The 23,081-nt window shown below is 36.3% G+C and overlaps 1 protein-coding gene across 1 annotated transcript; it reads right to left on the minus strand.

The window, feature by feature from the left end:
- Positions 1 to 6,167: 6,167 nt before the first annotated feature.
- Positions 6,168 to 7,433, minus strand: LOC126727831 (uncharacterized). The gene is made up of 2 exons (XM_050433740.1): positions 6,837 to 7,433; positions 6,168 to 6,635 (listed from the first exon to the last, which is right to left on the minus strand). Exons 1-2 carry the CDS (start codon positions 7,431 to 7,433, stop codon positions 6,168 to 6,170), a joined length of 1,065 nt encoding a protein of 354 aa, XP_050289697.1.
- Between the last annotated feature and the right edge of the window lie 15,648 nt (positions 7,434 to 23,081).

The raw sequence follows: 23,081 nt of genomic DNA on the forward strand, positions 1-23,081 counted from the left end.
TATTATTTATATTGAGAGGACTGCTGATGTGGTCTTTCCTAACTAATGAGATGATGCTATTTATGAAAATGTATTGCGAGCTTCCTAATCAGCCCAAGAAATAAAAAGTAAAAAATTACCAGATGATGTCACATTTGCATAAATAATAGCATTTATTGGTTGAGAGGTTGAGAGGACCACGTTAACCATCCTCTAGTGGACCTAATAATTTCTCATCTTCAAGCCACCAAACCCACGGTCTCTTCTCCCTCTCTTTCTGTACATGGTTTCGTTCGTGAAGGATAGGGAGTTTAAGGCTTTCTTCCCTAAAGGGTGCATGGTGTTGCATGCTTTCATGGCCATTTGAAAGATACAGAAGAGTGAATTGAGAAAGACAAAAAAGAAAAAGGATCCAGGGGAGGAAGAAAGAAAATAAAAAAGGACATGGCTTGTGTCAAGTGGAAATTTCCATTGGGCATGTTGGATGGTGGACACGTGTCCACCATCCAACATGTCTAGCAGAAACTTCCATTGGACACGAGCCACGCCCAATTAAAAAAAGGGAAAAAGAGAGAATCACAGTGAAGAAAGAAAGAAAATAGAGACAAAAGTGAGAGAGAGCAGGCGAAGAAAGAAAGAGAAAAAGAAAGAAAAGTGAGAGAGAGAATAGGAAGAGAGAGAAAAGTAGGAATAAAATATAAATGCTTTTATAAATTTGAGTTACAGTAAATTGCCATCAATGGCAGTTTGCTGTAGCTCAATTGCTAAAAGAATTCAAAGATAGCACCACCAATGAAGCATGATTTTTGTGGGGGTGAGTTGTTAAAAATAGCAATATAGCAATTTGACACCACCAATACAAAGACAGTAAATTCTCTTTACTATGTTATTTTTAGATGTGTCACATCACAATATTTTCATAATACTTTCACAACAAATCATAGATGACAATGTTGGTTCTAGTTAACAATTAGTAAAGTCTTTGATAGTTGAATAAGAAATTTGAGATTCAGTTCCTACCAACATTAAAAACCAATTAGTATCTTGATTTGATAATTAATAACACAATTATCAGAATTGGTTGCCATAACTTAAAGTCTATATAAAAGAAAAATCTTTGATTAGAATATTGTATTTCTTATTCATAAGTCATCCCGGAAATGAGAAAAGCATAACACATATTTAAGGCCAATATTTACAATAAAATGTCAAACATGTGAATATTAAATTGTTTATTAATGTAAGTTTGAAGTATTTTATTTTCCTTCAAATTGACTTAAAAGAAATTCTTTACCTTTCACGAAAAAGAAGAAGATATATATATATATATATATATACACACACTATTAATAATAGGATTCCCTATTTGTGTTTTAATATTTTGCATACTAAAATACCCTTATACAAATTAAAATACAAACAGGTTAAAAGAGCAATTTATTATTCCTAAGTTTTAGACTTTTTTCTTTATCTTCTCTATTTAGCCTAAAACTTAGGACACTATCTCTATCTCATTTTTAAACATTATTCCACATTATCTTATCTCTTTCTTTAAAAAAAAAAAATTATTACAAACAGTTATTTATATATCACTTTTAAAAATTATAACACTAGAGTAAAAAAAAAAAAAAAAAAAGGAAAAAAAGAGCATTATTGCACGCTCAAAGTATGTGTGATGAGTCTAAAACCATAAGTCTAGTATGTGTGTGTGTGTGTGTATATATATATATATTATTTATAAGAGGATTCTCTTACTTGGACTGGACTTTTATGTGGTTCAGAAATGCCCCTAACCTTATGTTTAACGGAAAAAAAACTTGAGGACAACTCGGTAAAAATATATTTTCAACTTCTCTTAAAATGCTTATGAAATAAGACACTTTCTTACTAATCTATGCCTTCAAAAGAAACTTATCCAATTTTTTTAAAAAGAAAAATTATGACACTAGACAAAATAAAAATCTCATTACATGCACAAAGCGAGTGTAATGAGGCCAATGTGTATACTTATAGGCTCAATGGCCATTGATTAGTCTTCAAGCCTAGCCCATGTTCCACGTTTTGAAAAGAGTACAGTAGGACGTAACTTTGGCCATCAAGTTTTGTTGATATTGCGAAATGGGGAAATTATTAGATAGTTTAGCCGTAAAGTTTGCTCCTCTCGCATGAGAGGTGGGCGCCACACGCCACATGTAGAGCCCGTCTTATGTGAGTTACTTCTAGAGTATGTAAGTATTACCCCCTTCAAATGGTGTGGATTGCAATCATTGCATGTGGAGCCCACTCATGTGAGAGTAGTGAGCATTGCTCCTTCGATATTACCCCTTCAAACGGTGTGGACTAAAATCATTGCATGATTGTTTGTTTGAAAAATGGTTCAGTAATGCATGAAAGGTGGGTGCCACACGCCACATGTAGAGCCCACGCCTCATATGAGAGGAGTGAATATTGCTTCTAGAGTATGTAAGTATTACCTTTTTTAAATGGTGTGGATTGCAATCATAGCATGTGGAGCTCCTCATATGAGAGTAGTGAGCATTGCCCCTTTAGTATTACCCCTTCAAATTAAACGTTGTGGACTGCAATCATTGTATGATTGTTTGAAAAATGGTTCAGTAATGCATGGTAGCAAATTCAGCAAAAAAAAAAAAAAAAAAAAAAAAAAAATGCATGGTAGCAAATTTCAAATGGATGACCAATAATGCATTGAAGTAACTTTCTCCAAAATTTCTATCCACTTTTTCCGTTCATTCTTGACCTTGTTAATAGTGAGTGTAAACATGTTCCACGTTCCTTGCTTTTGAATAGTGTGAGTGTAAATATGTTCCACGTTCCTTGATGACCAATAATGCATGGAAGTAACTTTCTCCAAAATTTCTATCCACCTTTTCCGTTCATTCTTGACCTTGTTAATAGTGTGAACGTAAACATGTTCCACGTTCCTCGCTTTTGAATAGTGTGAGTGTAAACATGTTCCACGTTCCTTGATGACCAATAATGCATGGAAGTAACTTTCTCCAAAATTTCTATCCACTTTTTCCGTTCATTCTTGACCTTGTTCATAGTGTGAGTGTAAATATGTTCCACGTTCCTCGCTTTTGAATAGTGTGAGTGTAAACATGTAAATATGTTCCACGTTCCTCGTTTAACGCCTCCTTTTGTTGTTATGGAGGCTCTTTCTTTTGATTGTAATGCTGTTCCTTGTACCCGTTAAATTCGGGCTTCAACTGATTATGATTAATATAATTAACCCCGTATTCTACCAAAAAAAGAAAAGAGAAAAATAGGGCACAAATGAAACTAATGGTGACCAGCTATAAAGCAAATGTGTGTATATATATATATATATATATATATATATAAAATTTAATGGAAATGGAATGGACGATTGGTTTGCATAAATTGCTTTAGTAGAAGCTATATATATATATATATATATAATTATTATAAATACAATTATAATTTCTATAACAATTTTTTTTATCATTAGATTAAAATATAAATTGGTTTTTGATACTAGCGTTAAATATTTTTTTGGATAATTCGATAAATATAATATGAATGAAATATTTGAATCTTAAATGTTTTTGTTGAGGGTAAGTTAATTTAGTTACAAAACTCTTGCAATGTAAATGAGATTCAAAGTTAAAAACTATGTCTTTTATTATTTGACAACAGCAAAATTATCAATTGTTCTAATTTGAACACTCTGAAAAGTGTAGACTTGATGACTAATATGCTTCCAAACTCAGTCCCACAACAACAAATAATGTAGCCAACTGAGTACGGGCTGTACTGCTAGAGCAAAACTTTTATTACTTTTTTTTATTCATCCAACTATGTAATACGTTTTGTTTTGTTTTATTATTATTATTATTATTATTATTATTATTATTTGAATAAATTGCATAAACTTTCCTTTTAAGCTTGGATGACAATTCAAGGAAAATAACATTTCCCTCTTTTGAGATGTTAAGAAAATCAATACCTCATTGCTTTCATTTATAATAGTAATAAAACTTTCCAAATTTTGAAAAGATTCATTTTACCAAACACATGGGATTTGTAAAAGAGTATCTTTTCAAAATTTGGAATCTTTTGTTATTTTTTTATTAATGAAATTATTAATGTGTTGATTTTCCTAAAGGACAAAGTTTGGTTATAAATTTGGTTGGAGTCTTAACATTACAACTTCACTCAATACCTTTTAAATTTTTAATTAGATGTGAATTTTGACAAATTCACAATTGGATTATATTTTATTTTTATATCCTTAATGCTTGCAAAATTTTTAAAAGATCAAAGATTAATTGTTATGTCATCAATTAAATGTTTAAATTTTAAATTTTTGTAATCTAAAATTATGCATCAAAAATAAGATTACAGATTAAATAGTAAATAACATATGATTGACATTAAATTTGACATGTGTATTAAAAACATACAGAGTATGCAATTAGGTTATATTTTCAAAATATGTAGCCATGTTAATTTTCTAGTAGGAGTTGTAGTCTTAGTCTACAACTAATTTTGTAGTCAAACTGTATCATTTCTCAAATATATAGGTAGGAGAGTGACGTTTCTTTTTTGGAGCGAAGTGTCATTCTCCTAAACCTGAAAGTATGTAATTTACCTTTGTTTTTAGGTGCCAAGTTAACTAGGTTGGAAAGGAAGGTTAAGCAACATGACCTACTTTCCGTGCTCCTGAAAAGAAAGACTATAGAGTAACTCATTATGACTAGCTATAATATTCATCAACTTATTAGACAACATTCCTTAGCACATGACTCTGAGCTGGAAGGAAAATTGTCTCACAACTTAGTTTCTATGAGATTCATTGTCGAAAACCAATGGTATGTGAAAATTAAATCCAATACCCAATCATCTAATATGTATTTTTGATCTTCTTATGTATAAAATCTGTTAAATTTATATATAAACGACAGATAGCTCATGAGCATTGTGCACCAGTTCTTAACGAAAACACTTTAAACCGACTCAAATCTCACCATCTCAAAGTTACATCAACTTAAATTGTTGCATTTTTCAATAAGATAACTCAAAATTGTTATCACATTGAGGTTTCATAAAGCACATATAACTACCATTTTAGTAATCACCAAAGAAATTGCCACTTCATTAATGTTGTTTTAGTAACGTTGTTTAAGTGTTGTGAATATATATGTGAGTGAAAAAATATTGTGAAAATACTTGTTGTGTTGTTTAAACAGCACAACCAAACATGCCCTAAACATTGGAATAAACTGGGAAATTGTTCACATCATATAAGACGCAAAGGGACAATCAAGTGCAAATTTATGGTAATTCAATAGCGTGACTTTTAAAATAAGGCTTTTGTTAATGCGTGTCTTAGGCAATCCGTAGGGAAGTTTCGAATGGGTTATACCTACATTAAGAAGTAATAAAAGTAAATAAAAATAAGAAAAAAGTTAATAGATGCCCTAAAAATTTGACTTTAAACTTTTTAAATTTTAATATTTTAAAAAAAAATCTAAGATAAAAATCTTACTCTAGTTTAATCTAAGTGTTTATCGTGAAGTTCCATCTGAAGATTTAAATCTTGATTTTTGCCCTCCATCTCACAAAAATTTTGTATTTGTGGAGTGATCATCTCGTTAAGGATGTGCGATAATATATGATGGAGGGATGTTAAACTTTTTTTTAAGGGGAATATGGACTTTGAACTTAAAAAGTAACTCTACTCCCTATAAAAAGTGGCTTGTCTTACGTAATAAAATTCTATCCTAAAGGGTGCAGTGGGTCTTACAAGACACTTAAATTTTTTGAAAGGGAAATATACTGGCATTAAAACCATAAAGCAAACACATAAGTACAACATTAAAGGTTCTTGCATAAGTAGTCTAGAAACAACATAATTACAAGTCGTTTACATTCAAATCAGATTGCAGAAAGGAAGAGATACAGTGGGGAGCGACTCCTTTCCAGAGGCGATGGAGACCAGATCTTCGAGCATGTTGAGCAAGCTCGTGAGCTACGGTGTTGAAGCTTCTATTGATGTGCTTGAAGAGGTAGGACTCAAAAGAAACACTCACCTGGAGAATTCCTTGAATGATATGCCCTAAGCTACTCCCCGTGGCACCTTCATTGATTGCTTGGATGGCATTTAGGGAGTCAGATTCAACAATGACCCGTGCTAGATGAAGCTCTTAAGCTAATAGAATGCCATGCTCCAAAGCAAAAACCTCAGTTAGTTTAGCAGAGAAGCGAGTTTGAAGGGGTTTACACAGAGTAGCCACACCATCACCTCTGCAGTCTCTAATGACAACTCCAACACTAGAGAAACTGTCAAGCTCAGAAGAGGCCCCATCAACATTTATCTTGTGGAATCCTGAGGAAGGAGGAACCCAGCTGAATGGGGTGGTTCTAGGTTGGCCAAGATCCCAAGTTGCCGAACTAACAAAATCTTCAGAAACATTTTTTGCCAATTTCCACACTTGAGGAGGAAGTAGACTAGAATCCTTGTGCACAATCTTATTTTTGTTAACCAAATAGCCTAAGCGATGGCAAAGAAAAGCTCCAAGTCTTGAAGAGTTGCATGGGAGAGTGAATATTGTGGAATCAAGAAAGGATTTGTTGATGCCATGAGTGCGAAGAGGATTATCTGACCAAAGACACTAAACCGATGTTGAAAAGGCACAATGAAGAAGGGCATGGTCAAGACTTTCAACTTCACTGCTACAAACAGGACAACCCCTAGATTAAGTAATCCCACGGCAACAAATGGCTTCCATTGTAAGGAAACCATTGGCACAAGCTCTCCAAGAAAAAATTTTAATTTTTTCTGGGAGATTAAGGTGCCACAATTTCCTCCAAACCAACTTGCAAGGATCTCCAATTGAGCATTCTTCTTTCTCCCTTGATTCTGACAAATTATGGGCTATATGGTAAGCACTTTTGACTGTGAAATCTCCCCGACTATTCCCTATCCAGATAATTTTGTCCTCTGGAAGGTTGTTGCTTAAAGGTATCCTCAAGATTAAGTTAGCTTCAAAAGGAAGGAAAGTTGCTCTAACCATGTCTACTCTCCACCATCTTGTCATTGGGTCAATGAGAGAAGAGACCATTGGGAATTGGGGCATATCATTTGGTGGAGAAATAACCTTGTAAGTAGATGGGGTTGGTAGCCACTTGTCCTCCCATATATGGATTAATTTCCCATTTCCCACTCTCCACCGAGTTCCCTTCCGTATAACATCAAGGCTAATGTGGATGCTTCTCCAAGAATATGAGGGGGAGCTTCCAAGGTTAGCATTCAGAATATCTCCAATAGGGAAGTATTTAGCTTTGAAAGCCCTTGCCACTAGAGAGTTTGGGTTTTGGAGGATTTGCCATAATTGCTTTGCAAGCATTGCTTTGTTGAAATCTTGCAAATTCCTAAAACCCATGCCTCCTTGAGCTTTAGGCATACACATTGTTTTCTAGCTGACCCAATTCATTTTAGATTCTTGCTGCCTTTAGCCCCACCAGAAGTTCCTCACCATGCTTTCAATAGCATCACATAAGCCTTGCGAAAGAAGGAAGCAACTCATGGTATAAGTGGGAATTGCTTGAGCTACCGCTTTTATAAGGATTTCCCTCCCCCCCCCCCCCCCCATAGAGAGGAGCTTACCTTTCTAGCCAACTAGCTTCTACCTAATCCTCTCTTTTAGGATAGAGAACACTTGCATTTTCGATCTTCCAATGAAAGAAGGAAGGCCAAGGTATTTTGAGTGTCTAGAGTCTTGCATAGGACCTAGGGTAGCAAAGATCTCCTCTTTGATTTCTAGAGCAATATTGGGGCTGAAGAAAATTGAGGACTTAACAGTATTGATCTTCTGACCTGAAGCATCCTCATATTTTTGGAGTAAAAACTTTAACTCCTTGCTTTCCCCCGTACTGGCCTTGCAGAAAAGGATGCTATCATCCGCAAAGAGAAGATGGGTAACTCTTGGACAGCCCCTACAAATGGAAATGCCTGTCAAAAGCTGGTTTCGGGTTGCCTCAATGATAAGAGTTGAGAGCCCCTTAATGCAAATAAGGAAAAGAATCGGGGAGAGGGGGTCCCCTTGCCTAAGCCCCCGTGTAGGCACAATGTTATCACAAGCAGCCCCATTTATAATAATTGAGTATGAGATTGAAGTGATACACTTCATTACAAGGTTTACCCACCTTGAGCTGAAACCTAGTTTCTCCATAACCCCCTGTATAAAGGCCCACTTGACTTTGTCAAAAGCTTTACTCATATCTAATTTGGCAGCCATAAAGCCATCATTCCCTGCATTTTTGTGATTTAAAAAGTGCATTAACTCAAAAGCCACAAGTACATTGTCAGTGATTAATCTGTCAGGAGTGAAAGCACTTTAGTTCTCTGAGATGATATGAGGGAGAATAGCCTTAAATCTATTTGCAATAGTTTTAGATATGAGTTTATATATTACATTACACAGACTTATGGGGCGAAAATTAGACATCTTTTTGGGGTTATTTACTTTAGGGATGAGGGCAATATTGGTTTTATTGAGACAAACCAGAGACATATCACTATTGAGAACATTTAGAACCATATTAGTAATGCTACATCCCACAATACTCCAATATTTTTGGTAGAAAATGGTAGACATACCATCGTGGCTGGGTGCTTTTGTGGGGTGGATCTGTTTGAGAGCGATGGTAACCTCCTCCCTAGTGAAACACCTATTAAGGCTTTCATTCATATCTTCCGTCACCCATATGGGAATGGTGGCAATTACTTCATCGATTCGTGATGGGGAAGCCGTTGTATAAATGCTGACAAAGTAGTCAATGGCCGCTTGAGCAATACTATCTTTTTCATCACACCATCTGCCTTGGCTGTCCCAAATTCCCAGAATAGTGTTCTGCTTACGTTGTTCAAAAGCTTGGGCATGGAAAAACCTAGTATTTTTGTCACCCTCCTTGAGCCAGTGAGCTTTGGCTCTTTGCCCCTAATAAATTTCCTCATCATCCAGAAGGTCATTGATTTCCCTTCTTAAACTATTAATCTCAGTGCTAAGCGTTCCATCCTTGTCTTGTAAAGTCAAGGAGTTCAAGGCACTTCTTTTTGTCTGGATCTTCTTTGGAATCTGCATATACACATTAGAGTTCCAACTCTTCAGGTTCGTAGCACAGCTATTAAGGTTATCCATAACCCCTTTCGGTGTACTGAGGTCAAACCCCATCCCCCAAGAATTTTTGATAATAGCCTTACAATCTGCATTTTTTGTCCACCTTGCTTCAAAATGAAAATGATTTGTAAGGGTTTGGTGATGGACAGTTGAGTATGATAGGAGCAAGGCACTGTGATCAGAAGTTGAGTCTTCCAAATGATACAATTTCATTCCCCCAAATTTTTCAGTCCACTCAAGGTTGGCAAAGGCTTTATCTAATCTCAAATATATTCTGTTTTCATCTCTTTGCATATTACACCAAGTAAACTCAGAACCACAGTATCCCAAATCTTGAAAAGCACAATAATCAACCACCTTTCTAAACCCATCCATTTGTTGTTGAGTCCGAATAGCCCCCTAGATTTTTTAGCATTAGACGATATTTCATTAAAATCTCCTAAGCATAACCAAGAGAGGTGCAGTTGATTATTCAGGAAAGCTAAAAGGTGCTAGGATTCGTACCTTCGATGCGTCTCTGGATGGCCATAGAAGCCTGTCAACCTCCATTTAATGCTTTTCTCTGCATCATTGATCACAGCATCAATGTGGTTCTGCGAGAAACTCTTAATCTCCAAATCTATCTCCCTAGTCCACAATAAGGCAAGTCCCCCTTTTTTGCCTACACAAGGAACAATAAGCCAATTTGCCAACCCAATCCTGTTCTTTATTCTTTCCATTCGCCTATTTTTTGCCTTTGTCTCAATCAGGAACACCACTTTGGGATTCCACTGTCGCACCATGTCATGCAACGCTCGAGCTGACCGAGGGTTCCCCAGCCCCCGGCAGTTCCAACTTATAACCCTTATTGCTACTACCATTATGGCAATTTTTCCATACCAAACTCCATACAAAGTATATCCAAAAAAGAATAAAAAAATATAGGGGTACAAACAAAGCATCAAGCAGAACCAAATACAAGGGGAAGACCCAAAATCAGACCCTTAAAAAAGCAATAAGGAAAACCTAAATCAAGTAAAAACTACTCACTGATGTCTTTGAGTAGCCACCCCTGGCCAAAACACACCAAATCTAGAAATGCCCTCACTTGCCGGAGATTCATCCCGCAAAAAAACTTCTGGCAGACTGAAAAAGATAGCACCACTGACATGGCAAAGAAAATGACCCACTTGGGGGTAGAGAAGTAACCCACACCGGCCAAAGAAAAATGCCCACTGACAGGGCAAGGAAAGCCCCACAATGGTGGAGGAAGACCCACGACTGGGCGGAGCAACTAGACGGCGCGTGACCCACTGCAAGGGGAAATCCGGCCCACTAAAGAGGCAGATAAGGCCACACTCTGGAGCAGAGCTCGTGAATGGGGTAGAGATCAGCTCAAGCGTATGATAGCAGGAGTTTTTCTATCGTGCGTTGAGAGGGAACACTACTACGAGGGAGAGAGAAACTTTTAGTATGGTGTATGTAATCCTAATAGTCTTGACCCTTAAATAATAGTGAGAGTTATCAAGGCCACATTTTAACTTGACCTATTAAACTATTTTTATAAAGTTAATGTAAGAGAATGCGTTACAAAAAGTGTACTTCAGTCCTAGTTCTCCATGGTAGCATTTTAAACCTCTCATGGACTTTAAGATTCCAGATATTCTGCCAGTTCAACACATTGCTTGAGTTCTGTGATTGATCTTGGTAATCTGTAAGCTGATTTGACAGTAAAGAAGCCCGACTTCAATCCACATTAATCTATCTTGCCTTGTAATAAATTTTTCATTAATGCACTAGTTTTGTAACACTACCACCATAACTTATAGCATTTGTCAATGGGAGACAAAATTTGAAATGGGAGACAAAATTTGAAGTGTGAGGCCACCCAAGAAATTGAAGAAAACTATTGAAGTCACATTCTTACAATCATATTTTAGTTCAGATATAAGCTAGCTAGTAGATATTTCATGAAGAAAATTAAATTTTGTTGTTTGAGATAATATAACGCATTAATTTATTTGAATTAATTCGATCCTTTGATTAAACAAAGAACAAGGCACACAAAATTTATTAAATTACTCGCACTGAAAATTTTCTCTAGAAGATTAACGAGTATTGGACAAAAAACAAACACTTCCCTTGTTCTTTTAGCTCTCTGTACAAACCACCAATGACAGATTTAGCAAGGGCACAACTATCTCAAGGACTATACTCAACATCTGAACAGGGGGATTTACCCCTACGTTGCAAGATGAAGACTATGAGGATTCTATAGGTGAGTCTTCACAATAGACATGCAGATGGAGAAGTTTCCTACTACCAGCGTTTGTATGATTTCTATTGGAATAAGCAGTTCTTCCCATCTGAACAAACCTTTAATAGTGAATCCAGCTATGGTAAAAACTTATTGAGGATCTTGTCAACTATAGTACAAAGAAAGTGTATTACACACAATTCCTTTACCAAAACAAAATAAAATAATGAAGTGTGTTAAGACTTAATAGAAAAAAGATTAGTAGTACTCCACTAGTCAGTCCTCTCTCCTTTTCAACAACAGGGGTGGAGATAAACAAGTTCACTAATTCTAAGCCTATCGATTTCGGCGGTGGTTTTAAGTTCTTAATGGAAATAAGAAAAATACAAGAGGGCAAAGCAATATATAGAGGCAATAACTTTCACAAAGTCAACCTAATTGGCTTGAGAATCATGAAGAATTCATGATCAAGTTAAGTTGTGTAAGTTTATTGGAGGAACATTTTCCTATCGTCGATGTCAAGCCAACAATATACTTTTTCTTGTCACTTAGAATGCAGATCACTACGATATACAGGATAAGAACTGGTCCAACTGGAACAAGATGTTTCTATTAGCTTCAAAAGTGGAAAGAGTGGGTTTACACTATGCATACAACTATTTGAAATTATTTCTGTAGGGTCACAATTTGCGGCCTAAGCCCAAAATATATGGAGTCTTAGCCCAATGAGTCCAATACAATGAATTTGTAATGAATGGGTCAAAGAACTGGGTCCTAATGAGTTGGGCAACGACTAGTATTGAATTGCATAACGATCAAACACAAATAAAGGATGCTGACATCAATAGACTTTCAGTCCGAGGAGATTAAACCTGTATATAATGATCACTCTTGGGTATTAGAGTGATTTAGATTGCTATAATAATTTTTTTTCTCTCTCTTTTTCGATCTCCATTTCATGAAGAGTCTTTCACCTTATATATCCTCTTTTGAATCATCTTCACCCTCCACTTGTTGATCATTCGAACCCCTACTTGAGTACATGTCTCATCAGACACCCTCTCTAGCTCTCTGTGAGTTGCGGTAGCCAAGGTAGCATTGTTCAGAGGTCTTCTCCACATAAATGCGGCTAGAAAAGTAGCTGCAGTGCATTTAATGCAGTGGTGTCAACCTTCCCTTAGATATTTTTTGGTTTTCTTCCTTCTCATATGTCCATGAAGTACATCCCTGTCATTAAAGCTTCCTGGAAGGTCACATTAATTGCTGGATTATATATTCTGAACAATATTCATTAAGTCCGAGGAGGATGTACTCCTCGGACAACCTTTCATTTGTTCTCTACTTATGGGACCTGGTCTGGGAATATCTAATAATTATTTGCTTCTCCTTGGATCCATTTACATCCTCGGATAAAGCCCAAGGCCCAATATACGATCTTGGGCCCTTGCCCCTACAGTTTCTATTTCAATTAGAATGTAATCAGTAAGATATAAGCTAAAACCTTCAAATTAAAGCATCAATTACTAGAAAGATTATGATCCATAGAAGATTTTGATAAGATTGTCTTCATTCGTTTTGAAAAAGTGAAGTAAAGAAAAAGAGAAAGTTCCTTTTTTTATATATATATTTTTTTATTTTTTTTATTTATTCGTAAGAAAGTTTGGACTAGCAATATAGTGTTTTGGAAAGGAAGTGAGCATTGTGTAAAGAAGGGGATCCTTGTCATGGTTCACAAAGGTAATAATGAATTATAGTAATTCTAATCATAGCACATAGTTGATTGGATTTTAAAACTCATAAACGCAATAAAAACTAAAATATAAATGTAGTGAAGTCAGATTTTGATATAATGCTCTATTTTTCTTTTTTTTGGGGGGGGGGGGGGGGGGGGGTGGAGGGTTTAAGGGGGGAGTCTTACAAGATGAAATTGACATCTCCCCCTCCTGAAATGGGCATAAAATATTAGAATCATAAGCATTTGAACAATGAGGACTTCCCAAACTGTGAACTACACCAAAAAAAAAAAAAAAAAAAAAAAAATTACTCTTACATTATTAATAAGAAACATCTAGAATATCGACTACATCAAAAGTAATCTCGCCTAGCATTAGAAGCAAAAACATATAACAAGAATGGTGTTAACTTTGTTTGAAGAACTAAAGCACTATATTATCACTCTCACCAATCACCAATCAAATCAAAACATAAGGAGCTAGTTTGTAGAATCTAGGATAAATTTGTCTGGACGAGGAGAAATCCAAAGCAGGCTATCTACAAGTTCATCGATTTCATGTCTTGTAAATGATTGCAATATTTTTAGCTTAAAATCCTTGACATAATATGATGGTAATAGTGGGTTTCTCTCAATTCTTTTGGAATAATCACAGCCTTCAAAAAAAGAAAAGAAAAAGATATTAGAGGTGATATAGAAAAAATAACTAAAACAAGAAATAAATTGAGATAATCAAAAGAAATGAATAAATAAATAAAAACCAGACCTACCTTGGCTGAATAAAACATCACATAAAGATTTTGTTTCGACAATTCAAATGAAGGAGCATTTGTCATATTGTAAACAACTTGTGATAGTGCCAAAGCATTAGATGAAAAGTGTGAAGGCACATGCTATTGATGCTGCTGTTGGTAAGGTTGCTGACACAGTTGGTGATAAGGCTGCTGGTAAACGACTTGTAGCATAGATGAAATAGGAGGTAAACTACATGTAGCATAGTGTAGTTGAGAGAGGGATGAGTCTGTTACTATTTAAGTCCATGTGTATTGGTTAGGTTGCTCCACACTTTATGGAGGTGGTTACAGTTATATTTATTGGGGACTTGTATCTAAATCAAGTAATGAATAATAACAGAATTTTCTACCATCAAATTCTTTCTTCAGTCTTTCTCTGTTTTTCTTCTATTTCTTCTTCCTTGCAGTACATTGCTTTTCATGGTATCAGAGCCACCATTAATGGCTTCTGCTCCGAGCTCTAGTTCTTCAACAACTCCTTCTACCACTATGACTACAAGCCCTTTGGTGAATCCATCATTGTTGCTCTTATCAAATATGTCGAGCATGATGACAGTGAAGCTCAATTTCACCAATTATATTGTGTGGAAAAGCAAAGCACAGGCTCTTTTCACCTTCATCAATTCCACTCTATCACCATTAGTTCTTGCCATCATCGTGGGCCAGAAATCTGTGAAGGGAGTCTGGAATGTGCTTGAAAAGAGGTTTGCTTCTGTATCTCATTCTCATGTTTTGAGTATAAAGAAAGGTCCTGAAAGCATGGATAATTTCTTTCAAAGAATCAAAGAAGCTAGGGATAGATTGAGTTCTGTTGTTGTTTTCATTGATGAAGAAGAGCTCATACACTTAGTTTTAGAAGCATTACCAAATGAATATAGTGCATTCTGTTCTACAATAAGGACTCGTAATGATGTGGTTACTATTGAAGAATTGAATACTTTGTTGAATGCTAAAGAGAGGGCTCTTAAGAAGAAATTTGAAACAACTAAGGATACAACTATGGCTATGATCCTTCAAAGTGGTTTTAATCAGAATAATAATAGAGGTAGAGGTAGAAATGGCAATCAAAGGGGTCGTGGCAGAGGATTCAATAATTTTGGTCCTAATTTTGGATTTAACAATGGTCAATCCTCTGGAAGTGCAAATGTACCTCAATTTCCTGGTTATCAACCACAATCTCAGCATAAGGGTGGTTCTGGTTTTCCTTCATTTTAGTTTCACAATCAATATCAGAATACAAGACCTACTTGTTAGATTTGTGGCAAGAATGGTCATGTTGCATTGGACTGCTATTATTGCATGAATTTTGCCTATCAAGGCAGTCATGCTCCAGCCAAGCTAGCATTACAATGGCTGCTAGTTCTATGGCAGCAACTGCCAATTCTGCTTTAGCAAATGCATTAAGTTGGCTTACTGATATAGGGTGTTCTGATCATGTTACCCCTAATCTCTCTCAACTTTCATTGACCTCTTAAGCTACTGCTGGTCATGAAACTATTACTGTTGGCAATGGGTAGGATTTACCTGTGACTCATGTTGGTAATGGTAAGCTTCAAACATCTTCTCCACATTTTCTAGATCTTGCTCACAAACTAATGGGAGTTCCTCCCCTCAGTTTAAGGGGGGATGTGAAGGCACATGCTACTGTTGGTAAGGTTGCTGACACAGTTGGTGATAAGGTTGCTGGTAAACGACCTATAGTATAAATGAAATAGGAGGTAAACTAAAGGTAGCATAGTGTAGTTGAGAGAGAGATGAGTCTATTACTATTTATGTCCACGTGTCAAGATTTGGTAGCATTGAAATATGATTGGTTAGGTTGCTCCACACTTTGCGGAGGTGCTTACAGTTATATATATCGGGGACTTGTATCTGAATCAAGTAATGAATAATAACAGAATTTTCTTCCGTCAAATTCTATCTTCATCTTTCTCTGTTTTTCTTCTATTTCTTCTTCCTTGCATTACATTGCTTTTCAAAAAGTAATTCCAATAAACACTAGCATATAGGAATTTACATAATTTAGGAGCATCAATCTTGAGTTCAACTAGGTGCTAGCAATCTGTTGATTCCAACGACTTAAGATGATAATTTGAAATCGTTATTCTTTCCCACTCCAAGCATTGTGATAGTTGTAAGTCCTTGAGTAGTGGAAGTCCTGGAAGATGGTCATGAAGTCACTTGTCTGTTATGTTTGATGCACGTATACTTATCATTTTTAGATTTTTAAAAGGAAGCAGGTGGAACTTGGATGTTAGCCTCGGGTTTCTTATGCATAAAGAATGAAGATTTGATGCTTCAATCTCAAGCCTCTCAAAATTCCCAGTTGACTTCTAGTATAAATGCCATGAGTTTAGGAACACCAGACAACTTTATACTTTCAAACCAATTACAATGCACAATTACATCATGTACTCAATCATAGGACATCCAGCAACTAGGTTTTGAATAATTTGATCATCTGCATCAATTAAATCCAGAGACAGTTCTTTCAAAGAGGGTAAGTAGGGTGATTCCAATTTCAAAGAACGTAGACTCAAGCGATATAGTGTTAACACAGTTAAGGATTTAATTAGCAACCAAAACATTGTGAGACAAGTAATAATATCCTAAATTATCATTATATAAGGACCATCCAAATTCAAGATTGAGCTGTTGGACATCACTATCAAGCACAAAGCCAATCTAGCGGTCAACACAAGATACTGATTTCTTTTCAATCTCAAACCAAATAGTCAGTATCTTGTGTAAAGTTGTTTATATGAACACCCTGTCTTCTGTGGTATTGTAAAGGTTTTTCAATAAGACCTACCCTTTTCTTCCTATCTGAACCTTCAAACCTTCACGATAACATTGATAACATTAAATTTTCACATTCAAGCTTTCGTGATAACATTAAATCAAAGTAATTATAGTAATATATATTAGATCTCAAAACTGGGAATGTAGTCCACATGTCTCCATTTGGTGCACAATATACTAGATTGAACTATTTGTATAGTAGACAGAAATGTGATAGGCCAAGAATGTATTGACCCATTGTGATATATTAATTGATTAATTAGTCAAGTTTATTAATTAATCAAATTAGCATGTAATGTACGTGGCAGCACAAACAAATCACCAAATAACTAAGTATGCAGCAGAAATTAAATTGACACGGTGATTTGTTTACGAATGGGGAAAACCTACACGACAAAAACCCCACCGGGTGATTTTAAGGTCACCACTCCCAAGAATCCACCAATATCAAAACAAGCGGTTAAAAGTAAAGGAATCCCAGTACCTTATACCAACCTACAGTTGAACCCTTACCCCAATACCTAATTGGACTTGTTCTGTAGTGACAATTTTTTTTTTTCAATGCACAGCTCCCAGTACGTGACTAACCAATTGTGCGGATCTCAGTACGCGACTTAGTCACCAACTTGAGAAGAATGTTGGCTGCAAAGTTCTTTAGTTCATTACACGATGAATATCAAGAAGCTCCTTGGTCACAAAATCCTACGGTGTACAAACACAGCAGCTTCTTAAAGAGAAAGATGAACTAGGGCAAAATCTATCTCCGGTCACAATTTGCATGAACAAGACTTTGCTTCACACTTATGCAACTGTGCAACCTTTGGCGACCCTCAAAATAATCCTTATATATGTTTAGAGTTGTGAGAAAAGAAAGCCTACACACATACTTTCAGATTAGATGAAAAACTGAGTTTCATAAACCTTGATAGATAGCCATCTATCGAGCTAGCCGTCGAGCCACGGGTTTCAGCAGTTTTTAAATCTCGATAGATGCTAGCTGTCGAGCTTTAAAATCCAGCACTTCATTACTTGATTCTTGGACAGACTTGCATGGTTTTAACACTTGAACTTAAAACCTTGTTTCTTGAAGTATTAAACACATCCTAGATCTACCCAATTACAAGTAAAGTGTGTTTTGTCAAAGGATTAACCAATTACATAAAATATTAATATATGTTCCTAACATTGAATCACATATGTTCTAGCAATCTTCCCCTTTGGCAATCTGTGATAAAACCATAACAAACAAATGAAAATATGAGAGAAGTCATAAATCACTCAACTCATATTCACTTGTTGAATACAATAAAATTTATCCTAACACAAACTCTTGAAAAACTTTGCAAGAAGAGAGTTTATGGCAAGTAGACTTTGACAGCCTATATTTTTGAAATACTTTACACAAAATTCATCAAGGCATCTTAGTGTGAAACAGAAATAATAGATTGCATACAATGAATAAGAAACATGTGTATAAAGAAAGAAAAGAAACAACACATGGAAAGATAGGTGAAATAACATACATCAAAATATATATAAACCAAATATAAGTACAATGTATGTCAAATGGTCAGAAGACCAATATACCTGAGGTAAATGTAAAAGAAAAGAGAAGAAAATACATCAGAACCTCACTACATCCCTCAAAGAATATAGACACTCCCCATAACAAAAATCTCCTATATCTCCTATACTAACCCTCCCCCTATAAGTATGACTACTCTTACCTTAAAACTATTCCCCCTTTTTGTCACGAGTGATAAAGGGCAAGTATATTAAGTAGACATCTCATCATCACTAGGCGAGCTAGCACTATCGTTCTCATCACCATCATCATCAGAGTCACCATCGTCGTCCTCGTCCTCGTCCTCAAAAGCCTCTAGAGAAGGAAAGGGAGACTCAATGAAGCCACCAAGGCGAGCTTGCCGTTGAGTAATATAGCCGACATGGGTGTTCACCTGACACAACTCATCACTGAGAGCGTTAAGGCGAGCTTCCATGCACTAAAGCTGCGCCATGATTGCATCAAGAGTCACACCACCCGCAGAAGAAGAGGGAGCGGAGGTGGATGGAGTTGAAGAAGCCGGAGGAGCTGCCGTCTTGGTTTGTACCCGCCTCAGGCGAAGCTGGGCATCACTCCGTCGAATGGTAGCAGCGTCAATGGCACCCATGACAAAGAAAGGATCAGACGGAGGAAAGGATACAGAAAAATGGCGAAGAATCCTTGTGATAACTGAATGAAAGATGAGCTTATCATAAGTCGCTGTATCCTTGAAGACATCTATGAGGGAAAAGATAAAGTGAGAGGGGAAGTCAATAGAAAGATCCTCAATGAGGGATAACAAAAAGCAAGCATGATGCTCTGTGATAGTGTTATAGTGTGACAAAGGATAAAGGACAAAAGTCATCACTATGTTCAAAAATCTTGGACCTTTAGCAAAGGTCGAGTAACAAGTGTTCTGACGATCACCCCAAGAAGACAGAGTCTCATAGAAAAGAGACATAAGCTCGTCTTTGGACACAGTCCTTAGATGATCACAACCGGGGTAGTTAGGATGCGCTATCCTTGGGACATGGAGCACTTCGGATACAATATCTGGAGTGACAACAATGCGCGTACGTCGAACGCAAGTAGAAAATTGAGGTACTGAAGAATCAAATCCGTGCATGTTGAAGTAGAACTCCTAAATGATCACGGAGGGACAAGTGACCGGCGCGCCACAAAGTGACTCTCAACCTTTACTGTAGATGACAGTGGGAAGAGCAGTGTCAGAGAAATCAGACAAAATGACTTGGCGTTCCAAATGAATGCCTCGTCTAGAAAAGTTCTCCGAGAAGTCTTTACGGGCTTTCTCATCATGGAATCGAACAGAAGAAGGTGTAGGATCAGAGGAAGAGGATGCCCTATAATGCAGAAGGTTATGGGATGGAGTAGATTTGCGTTTGGGTGCCACGAAGCAACTAACGCAAGAAAGAGAGATAGAGGGAGTGAGAGAGAGAGACAATCAGAAAAGTACCAACAACACAATTTATATCAAAATATAAAGAATTGAAGGTATGTATGCATGAAAATACATGAACATGTGACATGCAAGTATAAATGCATAATGAGCTCAGCTCAATCCAATCCTACCAGCACACAATATAACGACAAAATAAACACGCATCTAAAATGCATAAAGCATTGTTATAATGCACATGTGATGCAATGCATGAAGTTTTAAAACTCATTTAAGCAATACCCAACCCAAAGTTTTTGCAAAAAGCTCATTATTTTTGAAAAATCCCAAAAACTTTTCAAAAACCCAAAACTTAGGTTAAAAAGTATGAAATGCATGATTCGAGAGAGGAAAATGATCATACCAGATGTAGAAAACTTGATTTGGGCCGAAGATCAAGTGAGGAAGGTGAAAAGGTTGAGTTTGAGGAGTTTTTGGAGTGAGAGAAGATAGAAACAATTGAGAGAGATCGAAGAAGAATGACAGAAAAATCGCGTGAATCCAATATATAGATAATCATAATTCTCGATAGATTGAGAGGTATCGAGGATTAAAATGCGTGTTTTATCTGTCGAAGAGCTGTCCAGCATCTGTCGAGAGGTGTCCACAGCTAAATGAGCTCGATGGATCAAGGTAGCTATCGAGGAGCTATCGAGCATCTAGAAAGTTTCTCGATGGATTGAAGTAGTTGTCGAGAAGCTATCGAGAATGTGATAAAAGTAGCTGAAGAGCTCGATAGATAGGATAGAGATTGAGAGGTATCGAGATTGCTCAAAAACAGTTTTTCAAAAAAGAGAAAAACACAGATATGAATGCAATCAAACATGCTACTCAAACAAAGATCCAAACATCATTTTAAGCTTTCAAAATCATCTCTCAACAAGAAAACTGTTAAGCATATAGTTCCAAAACACACACACTAAACAAGTTTAACCAATTTTATATTTCAAAAACAAGTTAAGACAGTTTAGTGAGCATATATTTACACAAGTATTCCTTGTGATGGCCAAATCACATTGTACTTGCATATGTATCAAAAGTAGCAAAGAATATTGTGTGCTGTGTTTGAAAAATATTACAAGATTACATAAGTGTCTACATGTTATGATGATTTGAGATATGAGAAAATCACTTTAACTCACATACAATCATAATTGTTTGATGGGGATTATCACCTTCGAGGTATATGCTATAACTCCCACATCTCCTAAAATACACTCTTGCAATCATATATAAATCATTTTGATCTTTTTGCTTTTATTTTTCTTTGCATATTTTTCTTTTAAGCAAACCATGCATGGGCATATAAGAGAGAGAAAAGAAATACCCAATTATGTTAAGCATTTGACATTCCATTTTTAATATGCCGAAGCATACAAATGTCATTTCATGATTGGCGGGCAACAATGGTGAGATGGTAATTTATGCCTTTCTCTTAGAATTTTCTAGTCCCTCCCATCAAAAAGAGTGATATGAGTGTTAAGTACAAGAGATCACTTAATCTTACTCATCACAAACACGAGCCACAAAACTCATTTGCTTAGTTGTGCATAGAGATGCTCATCTAAGCTACAAAAGATACAAAGTTTAGAAAATTTTGTTTCAATAGCCATCCAAGGTACACAAGTACCAATGTATACAAACACACACTATTTTTGTATTTTTCTGATTTTTCATTTTTTTTATATGAAAAAAAAATAAAACAAAACTAAAAAGTAACCAAACAAAAACATGTTAAACAAGACAAAGCAATGCATAAAACTAGATTGACTCAAAACATGAAATGAAAGCACACAAGTAATGCAAAAACAAAAAAAACACAAAGGAGAGAGAGAGAGAATAAGTGACAAAATCACATGGAGCCCTTTTTCTTCCACACCTTAGAAGATCATTTCTGTTTAGTAAACCCTTGATCTGGCGATGAGGGGGAAGAATTATAACCGTTCAGGTTCGAAAGGAACATGAGGGTTTTGAGAAGATCTTCAAGAGGAGCAAAGGAGGATGGAAGCTGATTCTGGTTTCCTGACGTGATCATGTTGTTACTCTGTTGAGTGGCAAACCATTTATAGCAATTAGGTCGAGTGTGTCCAGTTGCGCCACAGTGATGACAGAAATGCTACTTTTTCTGTTTTGGCTTTTGAGTATTTCCCTTCTTAGTCTTAGGGTTTTTAATCTCTTTCTTATCAAGCTTAGGGGGTGCTCCTAAGATAGATTTACCCTTGTCTATGTTCTCACTAGCTAATTAATTTTTAACACCATTGTTCTCAGTTTCAATATTATTAGCAAGAGGAACAAAAATAGTAGTACTAGCAGAAGTAATACTAGGAGAAGAGAAATCATACCTTAAACTGGTTCGATTGGAAGCAAATTTTTGAAGACTGAGCATCTCATCGAGCTTAGTACTTTCCAACTGAGCTCTGACTTGGAACAATTCTGCCTCAAGCTTCTTGGTCTTCTCAGCCAAGAAGTTATTCTCAAATCTCAATGCTCCAATAGTCTGATTAGCTTTATCAAACTTTGTGGAGGTTTCTTCTCACTCATGCTCCACATCACTAAGCTTCTTGGTGGCCAACCTATACAACTTCTCATGCTTTTCGGAGACCTTCTATAACTTTGCATATGCTATGTGGATGTTATTTTGTTCATCCATCTTCTCAAACTTAGACTCCACCAATTCCTCTTCTTCATCCATATCTTCAACAATCCCCTTAGTAGGATTTACAGTGGCAGTGAAGAAATTTAGGATTCCATCATCCTCATTATCGGGGTCATTCTTAGGCTCAGTGTCACTCAACGTAGCAGCAAGTGCCTTACTCTTCCCAATGGTCTTGAGATAGGTAGGGCACTCTTGTTTCATATGATCAAAACCTTGACACCTAAAGCACTTTGGTCTTGAGGGTACAGTGTCTTGACTGCCATCCCTAGCATCCTCCTTCCCTTTGTCTTGACTCTTGAATTTCGATGAACTGGATTGCTTTTGGTCCTTGTCAAATCCTTTCGTGTTGGCAATCTTCATAAACTTCTTGAACTGCCTTGTGATATAGGATTTCATCTTAGAATCTTCATCGTCTGAAGACTTATTAGTGTCACCGCTCTTGGCTTTCAAAGCCATGCTCTTGCTCTTGCTCTTGCTTGATTTTCCTATCCTTGTCAAACCCAACTCATAGGTCTGCAGATTTCCAACTAGCTCAATCAAAAGAATTTTGTCGATGTCCTTTGATTCCTCAATGGCAGTGATTATGGCATGGAATCTCTCGGGTAGAGATTTGAGCACCTTTCTCACAATCTTGGGTTTAGGAATGGTTTCTCCAAGATTAAAGGCTGAGTTTACTATATCTTTGAGCTTGGCGTAGAACTCATCGAATGACTCATCCT

The sequence above is a fragment of the Quercus robur genome, chromosome 5 (genome assembly GCF_932294415.1).
Source record: "Quercus robur chromosome 5, dhQueRobu3.1, whole genome shotgun sequence".
In the NCBI taxonomy this organism is placed as follows: Eukaryota; Viridiplantae; Streptophyta; class Magnoliopsida; order Fagales; family Fagaceae; genus Quercus; species Quercus robur.